A 14,962-nucleotide genomic window follows, 5' to 3' on the forward strand; every position below is an offset into this window, starting at 1 on the left:
CACACAAAAACCCTGGACCAGTAATGGTTTCTCAGGAGAATTCTATAAAGTGTTTAAGGAAGACTTAACCCCTAACCTTCACAGACTATTGCAAAATAGCCAAAATAATGGAAGACTCCCAAACTCTTCTTCATGAAGGCAGCATCATGCTAATTCCAAAACCAAATAAAGACAGAACAAAGAAAGAAAACTTCAGGCCAATATCACTGATGAACATGGACACTAAAATCATAAACAAAATATTGTCAAACCACATCCAACAATACATTTAAAAGATCATACACGATGACCAAGTGGGATCCAATTCAGAGATGTAAGGATGGTACAATATTTGCAAATTAATAAAGGTAATAAATCGCATAAACAAAAGCAAAGACAAAAATCACATGATCATATTGATAGATGCAGAAGAAGCATTTGATAAGGTACAGCACCCATTTATGATAAAAACACTCAGCAAAGTGGGAATAGAGGGAGCATTCCTCAACATAATAAAGGCCATATATGAGAGACCTACACCCAACATCTTACCCAATGGCCAAAATGTAAAATCTTTTCCACTAAGATCAGGAACAAGACAAGGCTGTCCACTTTCACCACTGCTGTTCAACACAGTATTGGAAGGTTTAGCCACAGTGATCAGACAAGAAAAGGAAAAAAAAAGGCATCCAAAGTAGAAAGAAGGAAACAAAACTGTTATTGTTTGCAGAGGACATGATAGTATACATAGAAAATCCTATAGACTCCACCAAAAAACTGCTCATCCTAATAAATGACTTTGGCAAAACAGCCGGATACAAAATCAATATCCAGAATCAAAGGCATATTTGTATACCAACAAGGAAACAGCAGAAGCAGAAATCAAGAGAAAATCCCATTTGATATAGCTACAAGAAAAATAAAATACCAAGGAATAAACCTAACCAAGGAGGTGAAAGACCTGTATGTAGAAAACTACACAACACTGAAGAAGGAAATTAAGGAAGATACAAACAAGTGGAAAAATATACCATATTTTGGATCTGAAGAATTAACATCTTCAAAATGTCCATACTACCCACAGCATTTTACAGATTAAATGCAATAGCTATGCAAGTACCAATGACATATTTTGCAGACATAGGACAAACATTTTGATAATTTATATGCAAGCATAAATGACCTTGAATAGATGTTGCCATTTTGAGAAAGAAGAGCAAAGTAGGAAGGATCTCAATACCTGATACAAAACTATTACAAGGCCACTGTGATCAAAACAGCCTGGTGTTAGCATAAAAACAGACAGATAGATGAATGGAAAAGAATAGAGAGCCCAGAAACAAACCCAAGTCTCTACAGTCAATTAATATTCAACAAAGAGGGCAGTGACATAAAATGGAGTAAAAGTAGCCTCTTCAACAAATGGTGTTGGGAGAGCTGGACAGCTACATACAAAAAAGTGAAACTCGAGCACCAACTTACACCATACACAAAAGTGAATTCAAGGTGGATGAAAGATTTAAATATAAGCTGTGACACCATTAAAGTGTTAGAGGAGAACATAGGCAGGAAAATCTTAGATAGTTCATGCAGAATATTTTCACTGATGTCCCTAGAGCAAGGGACATAAAAGAAAGAATAAACAAATGGGATCTCTTCAAAATAAAAAGCTTCTGCATGGCTAAAGAAAACAGTATTAAAATAAAAAGAGAGCCAACCGTATGGGAAAATATATTTGTCAATGATACCTCAGAAGGGTTTAATCTCCAAAATATATAAGAACTCACACAACTCCATTCTAAGACAAGCAACCCAATTAAAAAATGGGCAAAGGACTTGATCAGACACCTCTCCAAAGGGGACATGCAGAGGATCCTTAGACATATGAAAAGATGCTCAGTATCTCTAGCTAACCACAATGAGATACCACTTCACACCAGTCAGAATGGCCATCATAAACAAATCAAGTAACAACTGTTGGAGAGGTTGTGGAGAAAAGGGGACCCTAGTGCACTGTTGGTGGGATTGCAGACTGATACAACCACTATGGAAAATAGTATAGAATTTTCTCAGAAAGCTAAAAATGCATCTTCCTTTTGACCCAGCAATTCCACTGCTAGGATTGTATCCTAAGAACCCTGAGACACCAATCCAAAAGAACCTATGCACCCCAATGTTCATAGCAGCACAATTTACAATAGCCAAGTGTTGGAAGCAACCTAGGTGCCCATCAGTAAATAATGAATCAGAAAACTATGGTGCATGGAATTCTATGCAGCAGTAAGTAAGGAGGAGCTCCTACCCTTTGCAACAGCATGGATGGAACTGGAAAGCATTATACTAAGTGAAATAAGCCAGGTAGTGATAGACAAATACCATATGATCTCACCTTTAACAGGAACCTAAACAACAAAACAAAGAAACAAGCAAAATATAACCAAAGACACTGAAATTAAGACCAGCTGACAGTGACCATATGGGAGAAGGGAAGGAATTTCATGGGAAAAGGGTGAACAGTTTGCAGGAAGAAGTATAAAGGACACATGGACAATAACAAGGTGGGTTGTAAATGGGAGGGAGGGGGGAAGGCTGGGAGTGGGCTGGGATGGGAGTAAAAGGCAGAAAACTCTATTTGAACATCGATTAAAATTAAAATATAATTACCAAGTCTCTGACTGATACCTTCTTGTCTACCATAATAAAGTCAAATTAGGTTAAGATGAAATTTTCTTTCTTAGAGCCATCCTTTTCATCTATCTGAATTTCTTAGGTGGGAAAGAATGAAGGGTCAAAGTTTCTGCACCTTTTGTTTTTTAATCACAATCTTAAAATCAGTATTCCAAAAGGCAAAACTTGCTTTTTTTCAGTCATCATATGTAACCTTTCTTTTTGTATCTTAAAACTCTTCCATTCTACTGATTCTCAGCTTTAATGTATATGCACATTATTACATGTCAAATATAATCTTTAGTTTCCTCAAAGTTCATTAGCTTGTGAGTAACATAAAAGAAAAAAAAATTCTTTCTACCCTTCTGCGTTCCTGGCTTAGATGCTCTGTAATAAAAAACAGATTAACAAAAGAAGTACAAACAGAATTTTAATAACATGTATATATCCATACAAATTGCAGCTCATCCACATGGTGCCTTGACACATGACCCAACAAATGGTATTGAAGGAAACAGGTTTTTATTTACAGCATTACAGCCTCAGGGGTTGGGGCACTGGGATCACTCCTGCTTAAAGCCTTGTTCTCCCATAAGACCCAGCACTTCCCTTGCTCCCCATCAGGCTATAGGCCAAAACATGCCCAAAAGTTCCCCATATCCTTATCTGTTCTTAAGCTGGCTACACGAGCAGCCCCCAACCTTTCTATAAGGTACACTTGTGGGTTTCAGAGTTGCTGTCCTCTCACGGCAGCTCTCTCCTTCAGGATCAGGTGTGTTGTCTTCAGCCTCCATGTAGTAGTCCAGAAAAACATGTGCCATGTTACACTGGATCATGAAGGCAGATCCCAAGAGAGTGGCTTCTCCATACATCCTTCAGAGAAACAGAAGTCTGAATTCCCTCGTCAAAGTTCAGCATTCCAGGCATCTCTCACAAACCTGTGCTTGGTTTGGCAGGTTCCAGCAATCTCCAGGTCCATCACTTTTGCCGGCATCTTCCTCAGGCAGGTTTCCCAGCAGATCTCCTCTTTCTTACCCTAGCTTCTTCCACACTACAGATTGCATGGCTGCATCTCCTCATGGCTGCCTGCTCAGAGGAGTAGATGTAGCTCTTCCCTCACTACAGACAGCATGGCTGAATCCTGATTCCTGGCCAGCTTGGCTTCTGCCTTACATACCAGTCCTCATGGCAGACCATTTCACTACAAATGGCATAGCTGCTTGCTGCTTCCTTTCTTAGACCTCATGGCCAAATCTCCCTACTTCATGGCTCCTTCCTCATGGCAGCTACCTACTCTCTTAGTCCTTGTGGTAGACCAGCCTTCCTCTCTCTGCCTGCCCTTATTTTAAGTGCTGATCCAGAACTTCCTATATGACCTCATATCCAGCTCCTCCCACGATGAGCTACTCTTGCCAGTTCCTTCATACCTTTTCACCTTCTTTTGGTGAAACTTTGCCATCTTTAGTCAGAATAAGAGTACCCTGTGACACAGGAACCTTTGCCTCCTTGCCTCTCATGTGGGTGCTGTATAAGTTCCACTGGCAACACCACCAGTCACTATACATTCTGAAAATCTTGTATTCCTTTTGTCCTGCGGTGGGAGTGACAGCCTGCTTCCCTTCAGGAAAGACATAGCTATCCACTTGCCATTGTGTGTCTTAAAGAATCATTCATTCCCCCTTCCTCCAATTATGGGCTATGGGGGATAGTCTCTTCTCTGCACCCCATTACATGTATGCTTTAAGTATACATGGAAGATATCCAGAAAAACTGAGTAAATCCCCCAGATGGCACAAGCCATCATCTTAAATACTATCTTCAGCAAAAATCAAAGAAAGATGTTGGCTATGAGGCTGTCAATTATAGAAGGTTACAAGGACAACCACAGTAAACAAGGATAAGATTTGTTATGCAGATTTAAGTGGGTGCCTTATCCATTGACAACATTATCTTGTGATTTAGAGTAATCCTCTTCTTGGGACAGAGAGGGAAACATTTACAGTGGAGATTTCTTTCATAAATGCAAATTTCCCTCACAAAATGTTTACTTTTACTCTGTTTTCAGAGTTTCTCTTGTGCCTGTCATTTCTTAAAATAGTCCTTATGCCTAAGAAGCATATTTTGGGGTGACATATTCTGCTACCTTTCAGTGTTAACTGTGCTCATATTTCATTGCTACCTGAAATTTCACTTCCTCATGCCTTCAGCTACATTGTTGTTGCATACTACGACCCCTTCCACTGCTTCTCCACAAATGCTTTTCCAAGAATATCTTACAAAACCTGGACACTCCTCTCAGTTCATGGAGTGTCTGCTCATGCTTTCCCGCTTATAAGCTTTCTCTTTTAGTTCAACCTCCTTCAAATTCATTTAAGGTCTTATCTTACCACTAATTTGCAATTATTGTCTTTTATTTAAATATGCCTATGTTCTTACTATTGTTACTGGGCTAAACTGGTCCATTTGCCTGCATGCATCAAAGTCCAGTTAAGACATAAACAGGAGCTTGCAGCAAAGAAATTAAGGGTATATTTTCAGAATGTCACCCATGTCTTGGAGACAGGTGAGCCAATGCTCAAAAAGGATCTGGCTCCTGGATGACTTCTAAGAGGTGGGCTATTTAGGGGAAAATTTTTAATTATGATGACTAAGGGAGTTAGGGTCATGGTTGGGGTCACAGTATCTGCAGATTGGTCATCACTAGAGTAGGGTGGGCGACTGGTGCCTCTAGCCGTGATTTCAGCCATGGCATTGCCTCCCCTGGTGTCACCACTTTGCTGGGTCTGGAGCTGAAAGAACACTGAAGTATACATGTTATCTCTAGTTGAGGACTATGTCTCTGGTGTCCATAGTGCCAAGGTTTTGTTCCTCGGCTATTTGATGCTGATCAGAACCTCACTGATGATTAAAGGAGTAGACTTGCAAGGGAAAATGAGGCAGGTGAGTCAGGGTGCTGGATGAGGAAAGTTTGAATCAAAGGAAAGAAAGGAGAAAAGGTCATATTTTTAAAATGCAGTTTCTATGCTGTTACACTATTCCTAAAGCTGAAAATAACCCTTGGAGTTCAAAGCTGACTCTGAATGTCACTCTGAATTTCTTAAAACTCTCACTGCACTAATACCATACTGATCAAATTACAAAAGCATTCAGAATGCTTTTTTTCTCAAATCTCAGTAATACTTCATTACCTGAGAACTGAGAAGCAGCTCTGTGTTTTGTCTTCTGTGTTCTCTGAAAACAGTTCCTTCATCTTCTGCTGTTAACTTCCATGTTCAAGGGATTCACTTGTTATCCCACAAGGTAAGATACCACTCGTGTCAGTTTGACATGGTGTGGTCCTCCTAGGTGTCCTTGAAAGAAATTCTTCATGAAGATAAACACTTCTCATATAGCCCTGCAGTTTGGTAATAATTTTCTTAAAATATGTTTTCATTTTAATGTTGACCAATCTGTTCCAGGAAATGTATTTTATAATCTCTCTCCTCTTTCACATTATCATTTATTATTCATCTGTTAGAAATCTGCATCCTGTCTTCACTATTCCACTGAAAGTGTTCTCCTCATAATCACCAGTAACCACATCTTTTTCAAAGACAGAGAAAATGTTCAAATTCTAGACCTCTCTGTGGCGTTTGATCCTGTTGAGAATGTCTTCTTCAGAACATTCTCTCTCTTTGCCTGTTATGATTTTTGGTTCACACTGAACTATTTTACCTGTTGATTATGTGCTGTTCATACTCATTTTTCATATCTTGCTGTTGGTAATTTGGACATCATGCCAGAAGATGGCAAAAGAAGATTATTCAGACCAGGTTCATATATGCATTGGCAGTGTCAAATATATAATGACTGCTACCTGGCCATCAGTGATATTTATTATTTATTTATATTATTTTTATTGTTTCAAGTACAGTTGTCTGAATTTTCTCCCATGACTCCCCTCCACCCCAAGCATCCCCACCTCCCATCCCTGATCCCACCCCACCTTGGTTTTATCCATGTGTCCTTTATACTTGTTCCTGAAACCCCTTCCCACTTTCCTCCCATTATCCTGTCCCACCTCCCCTCTGGTTATTGTCAGATTGTTCTTAATATCAATGTCTCTGATTATATTTTGCTTGCTTGTATGTTTTATTGATTAGGCTCCATATAAAGATGAGATCATATGATATTTGTCTTTCACCACCTGGATTATTTCACTTAGCATAATGCTCTCCAGTTCTACCCATGCTGTCCTCAAGGTTAGGCACTGCTTCTTTAGTTCTGCTGTGTAGTATTCCGTTGTGTAAATGTACCTTAGTTTTTTGATCCATTCATTTACTGATGGGCACTTAGATTGCTTCCAGTAATTTGCTATCATAAAAGTGCTACTATGAACATTGGGGTTCATGGGTTCTTTGGATTGGTGTCTCAGGGTTCTTAGGATATAATCCTAGAAGTGGAATTGCTAGGTCAAAGGGCAGCTCCATTTTTAGTTTTCTGAGGAAATGCTATATTGTTTTCCACAGCAGCTGCGCCAGTCTGCATTCCCACCAACAGTGTGCTAGGGTTCCCTTTTCTCTACATCCACTCCAACACTTGTTGTTTGTTAATTTGTTTATGATGGTCATTCTGACTGGTGTGAAGTGGTATCTCATTGTGGTTTTAATTTGCATCTCTCTAGTGGCTAGTGATGCTCAGCATCTTTTCATATGTCTGTGGGCCCTCTGTATGTCCTCCTTGGAGAAGTGTCTCTTCAGGTCTTTTGCCCATTTTTAAATTGGGTTTTTTGTCTTCCTGGATTGGATTTGTGTGAGTTATATATTTTGGAGATCAAACCCTTGCCTGAATTACTATTGGCAAATATGTTTTTCCATGTAGTTGGTTCTATTTTGTTTTAATGCTATCTTCTTTATCCATGCAGAAGCTTTTTATTTTGATGAGATCACATTTGTTTATTCTTTCCTTTATGTCCCTTGCTCTAGGGGACATGTTGGTGAAAATATTGCTGCATGGAATATCTGAGATTTCCCTGTCAATGTTTCCCTCTAGGACTTTTGTGGTGTCATGATTTGCGTTTAAGTCATATCCACCTTGAATTTATTTTTGTGTGTGGTGTAAGTCAGTAATGAAGTTTCAATTTTTTGCATGTAGCTGTCCAGATTTCCAATCACCATTTTTCAAAGAAGTTGGTTTTACTCCGTTTTATGCTTCTTCCCCTTTTATAAAATATAAATTGACTATAGAAACTTGGGTTTATTTCTGGGCTTTCTATTTTGTTCCATTGATCTATGTGTCTGTTCTTATGCCTATGCCATGCTGTTTTGATTACAGTGGCCTTATAATACAGTTTGATATCAGGTATTGGGATCCCTCCTACTTTGTTAATCTTTCTCAAAGCTGCAGCATCTATTTGGAGTCATTTATGGTTCCATATAAATTTTTGAAACATTTGGTCTATGTGAAATATGTCACTGGTAATTTTATAGGGATTGCGCTGAATTTGTAAATTGCTTTGGGTAGTATGGACATTTTGATGATGTTAACGCTTCCAATCCATGAACACAGTATATGCTTCCATCACTTTGTGCCTTTCTTAATTTACTTCTTTGGTGTTGTGTAGTTTTCTGAGTACAGATCTTTTACCTCCTTGGTTAGGTTTATTCCTAGGTATTTTATTTTTCTTGTTGCTACATCAAATGTGATTTTTTTTCTGATTTTTGTTTTTGATATTTCATTGTTGGCATACAAAAATGCCTTTGATTTCTGAGTATTGACTTTTTGTATCCTTTGCTTTACCAAATTTACTTATTATATTGAGTAGTTTTTTTGACAGAGTCTATACGATTTTCTATGTATACTATCATGTCATATGCAAACAATGACAGTTTGTTTCCTCCATTCCACTTTGGATGCCTTTTATTTCCTTTTCTTGCCTGATCTCTGTGGCTAAAACTTTCAACACTATATTGAATAGAAGTGGTGAAAGCAGACATCCTTTTATTGTTCCTGATCTTAGTTGTAATGCTTTTAGTTTTTGCCCATTGAGTATGGTGTTGGCTGTAGGTCTCTCATGTATGGCCTTTATTATGTTGAAGAATGCTCCTTTTATTCCCACTTTTCAGAGTGTTTTTATCATAAATGGCTGCTATACCTTATCAAATGCTTTTTCCATCTCTATTGATATGATCATGTGATTTTTGTCTTTGCTTTTGTTTATGTGAAGTATTATATTTACTGATTTGTGAATATTGTACCATCCTTGCATCCCTGGGATGAATCCCACTGGATCATGGTGTATTATCTTTTTAACGTATTGCTGGATGGGGTTTGCCAATATTTTCTTAAGGATTTTAGGGTCTATGTTCACCAGTGATATTGGCCTTAAGTTTTTTTTTTCTTTGTTGTGTCTTTGTTTAATTTTGGGATTAGGATGATGCTGGGTTCAGAAAAAGAGTTTGGAAGTCTTCTATCTTCTTGAATTTTTTAGAATATTCTGTGAAAGATAGGGGTTAACTCATCCTTAAATGCATTGTAAAATTCTCCTCTTAAAATATCTGTTCCAGAGCTTTGTGTGTTGGGATTTTTTTGGTTACCACTTCAATTTCATCAGCTGTTATTGGTCTGTTCAGGCTTTCTGCTTGTTCTTCATTGAGTTTTGGAAGATTATATTTTTCTAGAAATTTTCCCATTTCACCTAGGTTTTCAAATTTCTCAGCACACAGTTCTTGGTAGTAATTTCTTACAATCCTTTGTATTTCTGTGGTATCAGTTGTGATCTCTCCTCTTTTATTTCTGATTGTGTTCATTTGGGCCCTCCCTCTTTTTTTCTTGATGAGTCTGCATATATGCTTGTTGATTTGGTTCATCTTTTCAAAGTCCCACCTCCTGGATTCATTGATCCTTGGAAGTGTTCTGTTACTCTCTGTGTCATTTAATTTTGCTCTGAGCTTGGTTATTTCCTTCTTTCTACTTGCTCTGGGCTGTCTTTGTTATTGTTCCTCCATTCTTGTAGATGTAGCATTAGGTTATTTGAAATGTTTTTATCTTTTTTAGGTAGTCTTGTATTGCTATGAACTTCCCTCTCAGGACTGCCTTCACAGTGTCCCATTGATGCAGACCCTGGCTTGTGGATTCTGCCACATTGTACATAAGACATGAGACATTCACAGGGACTACCGAGTCCTGTGGAGGGTAAAGGTGAGCATGGCTTTTCTCTCAAGGGGAGAAAAAGCCACGGCCCTTGCCATAACTAGCCTTTATTGGGTTTCTCGGCACATTACATGATGATCCTCATTTACTATGCACAGGTTCACTTTAGGCTGTCACCTTTTGCAGAAAAACAACAGATGTGATGCCGCTAATCACATCACAGAAGAAGGATATTTGCAAATGAAAAGGGAAATGTAGGTGAACAGGTTACACTCCTCCTTGGAAGGTTTAGCATGGATTTTAGGAAGTTACAGTAAGCACTCCCTGTCTCAATTCAGGGAGAGGGAATTTTAGCAAAAGCAAGTCTCAAAGCAGCGTAGGTACATTGCAGGCCTAATTCCCCACAGGAAAGCCTATCTGTGGGTGTGGGTCCTGTGTGTCTCCAAGTGGGAGCTGGGCCCACACCATGCAGAATGGTCTCCTACATCCCCCCCTTGTTTTTAGTTAGGACCACTATAGATCCCACAAAGCTGCTACTTGCTGGTCTCTCACATGACCCTGGGAAAATAATTTGCAAATACATCAAAGTGCATAAAGCATTATTATAATCAGTAAGCAACCAGCGGTTCCAAATACCCACACTCTCAGATTAAGCCCATCAATCATTGTCAGGCAGTAATGATCAAATAGATGACATTCAAAGGACTCTGAGGGCCTATTTTGAGTCAGGGTCACATAGCTAACATGCCACAAAATTTTGGGGAAACAAACTCATTTCAGGCTTGGACCCTTATCATTTAAATTGAGAGTATTAGCAAAGCAGGTTTAATGGGATTTTATACTGTCTCTCTTAGGCCTGATTGCCCTGGGAAATCCGCCCTTTCCAGCACAGGGCTGCACTCACCACTGGCATTGTTTCAGGCTTAGGTTGAGCAGGGGAAGGAAGGCAGTCAAGAGGTTAGGAGACTTCTCACAAACAGAATGATGACTCAGGCTATGTCAAAGCCAAGAGACGAGGGTCCATCCCCCTCTTTTTCTAAAGCCCCTCAAGTCCTTCCCTGAGGGCCTTCCTGTGATCGTGCCTGTCTTAGGTCTATCCTCCCTTGAGGAATCTTATCTGTCACTGGATAACTGACCAAGCATTGGGGGCCAGGCAGTGTGAAGTAAAGTGGGTAGAGGCAGTGTGCCTGCCAGGGAAATAAACTTTGTCTCCTTCATGGCTTATGGTCCCAAAGTCTCTCACTCAGCTTTAGCCATCGGGGGGTTACAGCTTCTGAAACCAGGCAGGGCAGTTCCTAATATCTGATCTCCCCACTTTTTCATTTGTAAATGCAATTGTAGCTACTAAGCCTGTGAAACCTACTATTTTCCATTCCTGAATGCAATCTTAAGAAAACAACCTCTCTCTCTATATATATATCATAAAGCACAAATAAGGTTAAGACAAGGGGTCACCCAAGGGCTGTTAGGACCCAAACCCATAAATTCAGCCCATTGAACCAGTTTTTAGGGTTCAACCATTAAACATTATGGGGCACCAAGGGGTTGTTGCCCTATGCAGGAGGTGCTTAAGCTTTGGCCTCTGTCATTGGGGCAGGCCCCATCCTTCTCTGTTGGCAGACCCAGACCCATGAGTGATGGTGTGAGTGTTTGTTTTCCTTCTGGTGTTCAGGGTCAGCTGGGCCATCTGGTCTGTCAGTCGATTGGTTCTCGGCTCTAGGTAGCAGAGCTTGGTGTCTATCCCACTCATGATAAGGCTTTACTCTTTTGGTTGTTAGCCAGACAGGACCTGTAGGGATGGAAACACATGCCTACCCTCTTCCCCAAGTTAAGAGGTCTACAGAGTCCTGCCAAGAGCCATCTCCCAGTGAATATCTATATAAAACCTGAGGATAAGGTGACTTTGGCTCTTTCTTTTGAAAATGTTTTTCAATTGGAGTACAAAGTGATTCATCACAATTTTAAAAATTATAGGTAAACATGGCTAATAAAATCAAGTTTTGGGGGGAGGACTCATGGCCACCCCTTTTTTGTTTTTTAAGAAGATTTTTTTTAAGTATAATGTGCCTGTTCTATAATTGTTTGACCTGTTGGATTATAAGGTATTCCTGTTTTATGTCACATATTCCAGCACTGAAGGGAGACCTGAGTAGAATATACAAGGTATCCAGGGCCATTATCAGTTTTAATTTGCTGAGACCATCCTAAATGACTAAAGGCCTCAAGCCAATGGCTTGTGTATTTTTAGCAGATTCTCCTGTTAAGGCAGATGCATGTAGGGCACCAGAGAAAGTATCAATAGAAATATGAATGCATTTGAATTTCCCAAAGGGAGCGTAATGCATGATATCTGTTTGCTAAATTATTTGAGAACCTAGTCCTTGAGGATTAACTCCTGTGGATGGGGGTGCCTTGCTAAGGGCTTGGCAATCAGGACATTCTTTAATAATTTGCTTAGCTTGGAAAGACAGGCCCCCTGCTGTTTCCACAAGCTGCAATGAGTTTAAGCAGCAAGTTAATTGCCCTGTTGTTCTCAGGACCTGGTAGCTCCTAGGTTCAGAGTTTTCAAGGAAAGTAGGAAAGATGGGGGGCCAGGGTGCTCTATTTAAATATGTTTTAGACAAAGATGGTTATGCACCAAGGGACTTTTGTGACTCGATTCACTAACCATTCCCTCTGGGAGAATAGCCAGTTCTTCCCTAAGGAAATGATCAGTGTTTACACGTACTGAGTTAAAAGATGGTACTTTGTCTTCCATGGAGAAGGGCTAGTTCTCCCCAGGAGACACTACACCTATATTAAATTTTTACAATAAAAGGCCATGGCTCTGGCATAAACAAGGAGGATTCTTAATATTTCTTTAACACGTCACACCCACTAGCCCCCTTATAGCATGCTTTAGGTTGACAAATTTATGATCGTAACTTTCCGAAACAGTTTTTTCTCTACTGGCAAATACATTTACATTTTGTTGTTGTTGTTAATTCTTATTGATTACTGTATTCCTTGAGTGTGTTCAGAAGTGAGCTGTCTCATTATCTAGTGTCCTTGACAACTTTAGTGAGGCTGGAGAAAAGGGAGGGAGGATGCTAAGCTTGGAACAGCCTGTTCTGAGGACCGAAACAGTCCCTGAGCTTTCAGAAGGAAGATTCAGAGTGGTTAAAAGACACATTTTCTCATTATTTTTCTTTCTGCACTTTTTACTGTCTTAGGGAAATGAGATCTTATTCCTTTCTTTAAACAGTCAATTTAAATTCTTTCTGAGTAGAATCCTTATGATGTAACAACATTAGAGATCTTATTCTATTTACCAGAGGTTTAACAAAATATTCTGAGACTGAGCCCTTTTTTTTCAAAACAAAAACAAAAACAAAAGCAAAATCTAAGCAAACCTGTATTTTCAAATTAAATCCTCTAAAGGAGAGATTGAGACACTAACCTAGACTCTTATCTCACATCACCTCGTGTTATTTCGACTTCTGCCCAACTTTTTCCTAAATAACTAAGTCTAAAAATCCCTTATCGGGAAGACATTCAGCAGCCCCATAGCTACTGAACTAGCTGAAAACATTGTTCTTGATCCCCAGAGACCCCACTCCCCATGGTTGAGGATTCGCAGAAACCTTTAAATAAATTTTTTAACAAATAAAAGAACTGTATTCTGAAATTTCTCCCACCACAAACAGTGATTACAAAACCAGTCTCAATTTTGCCTTTTTTCCATCTGCACCTTTAAATCCTTATGCAGGTAGACAGAGGGAAAAGACAAAAGTGAAGACATTGCAAGAGGCAGCTTAAAAGAAAGAATTTGCTCATCCTGGACTAGTTGATGTTTTTAAAGCTGATTAAAGAGAAAATCTTTGTTGTTTCTCCCAAGCCTAGACCTAGTTGGGGGTTGTGCTGCAGGGATAGACTTGTGGGTGTTTTTACAGTGTTGTGGCAAGCATCCTTGTGGCTCTTAACTGCTCGACCTGAGCCCTAGAGGTTGTGGCAAATACTTGGGGAAAAGAGCAAGGCTCCTGCTTACTAAAGAAGGTACAGTTGCAAAGTGGTCACAAGAGAGAGTGACCTAGGAAGAAAACCCTTTTCCTCTGAAATCCAACACAACCTTATGTATGACCTTACTGAAAAGCACTCGGTGTTGTTGGCCCTTACCTGGGCTAATGCGCAAATACTCCAACCAAGTTGGTGTGTTGTCCACAATGATGGCTCATAGCCCTGGTCGCTGTTCATGGGCGCAAGCTGATGTGGACCCTGGCTCATGGTGTCTGCCACATTGTGGATGAGACATGAAACGCTCACATGGTCTACCGAGTCCTGTGGAGGAAAAGGGTGAGCATGGTTTTTCTCTCAAGGGAAGAAAAAGCAACAGCCCTTGCTGTGACCGACCTTTATTGGGTTTCTCAGCACATTACATGATGGTTCTCATTTTTTATGCACAGGTTTGCTTTAGGTGATTACCTTTTACAGAAAACAAAGGAGCCAATGCCACTAATCACACAAAAGAAGGATATTTGCAAATGAAAAGGGAAAAGTAGTTGAACCAGTTACACTCATCCTTGGAAGGTTTAGCGCGAGTTTTAGGAAGTTACAGTAAGCACTTGCTGTCTCAATTCAGGGAGAGGGAATTATAGCAAAAGCAAGTCTCAAAGTGGCCTAGGTATATTGCAGGCTTGATTTCACATAGGAGAACCTATCTGTGGGCATGGGTCCTTTGCATCTCTGAGTGGGAGCTGGGTGCACACCATGCAGAACGGTCTCCTACATCCCATAAGTTTTTGATTATTGTGAGTTTATTTTCATTTGTTTCTGGAACTTATTTCTTCTTTGATTTCATTCTTGACCCATTCATTGTTTAATAGTATGCTATTTAATCTCTGTGAGTTTCAGTGTTTTTGAATTTTTTACTTGAGGCTGATTTCCTGTTTCAGTCCCTTGTGGTTGGAAAAAATGCTGGATTTGATTTCAATTTTCTTGAATTTGTTGAGGCTTGTTTTGTGTCCTATCATATCATCTATCTGAAAATGTTCCATGTGCATTTGAAAAGAATGTGTATTTTGGTTCTTTCGGATGAAAGACTGTGTCTCTCTCTCTCTCTATATATATATCAGTTAAATCCATTATTTATAGGACATTGTTTAAGTTGCAATATTTTTGTTGATATATTTTTTGGAAGATCTATCCA

At 39.5% G+C, this 14,962-nt stretch overlaps 1 protein-coding gene across 1 annotated transcript in view; it reads left to right on the forward strand.

Moving 5' to 3' along the window:
* Positions 1-285: 285 nt before the first annotated feature.
* The window catches only part of LOC118498392 (5-hydroxytryptamine receptor 2C-like), a 32,393-nt gene continuing 17,716 nt past the window's right edge, over positions 286-14,962 (forward strand). Inside the window, exon 1 of the mRNA XM_036016349.1 lies at positions 286-313. Coding sequence (XP_035872242.1) covers positions 286-313 — 28 coding nt within the window. The remainder of the gene's footprint in view (positions 314-14,962) is intronic.

The sequence above is a fragment of the Phyllostomus discolor genome, chromosome X (genome assembly GCF_004126475.2).
Source record: "Phyllostomus discolor isolate MPI-MPIP mPhyDis1 chromosome X, mPhyDis1.pri.v3, whole genome shotgun sequence".
Lineage (NCBI taxonomy): Eukaryota > Metazoa > Chordata > Mammalia > Chiroptera > Phyllostomidae > Phyllostomus > Phyllostomus discolor.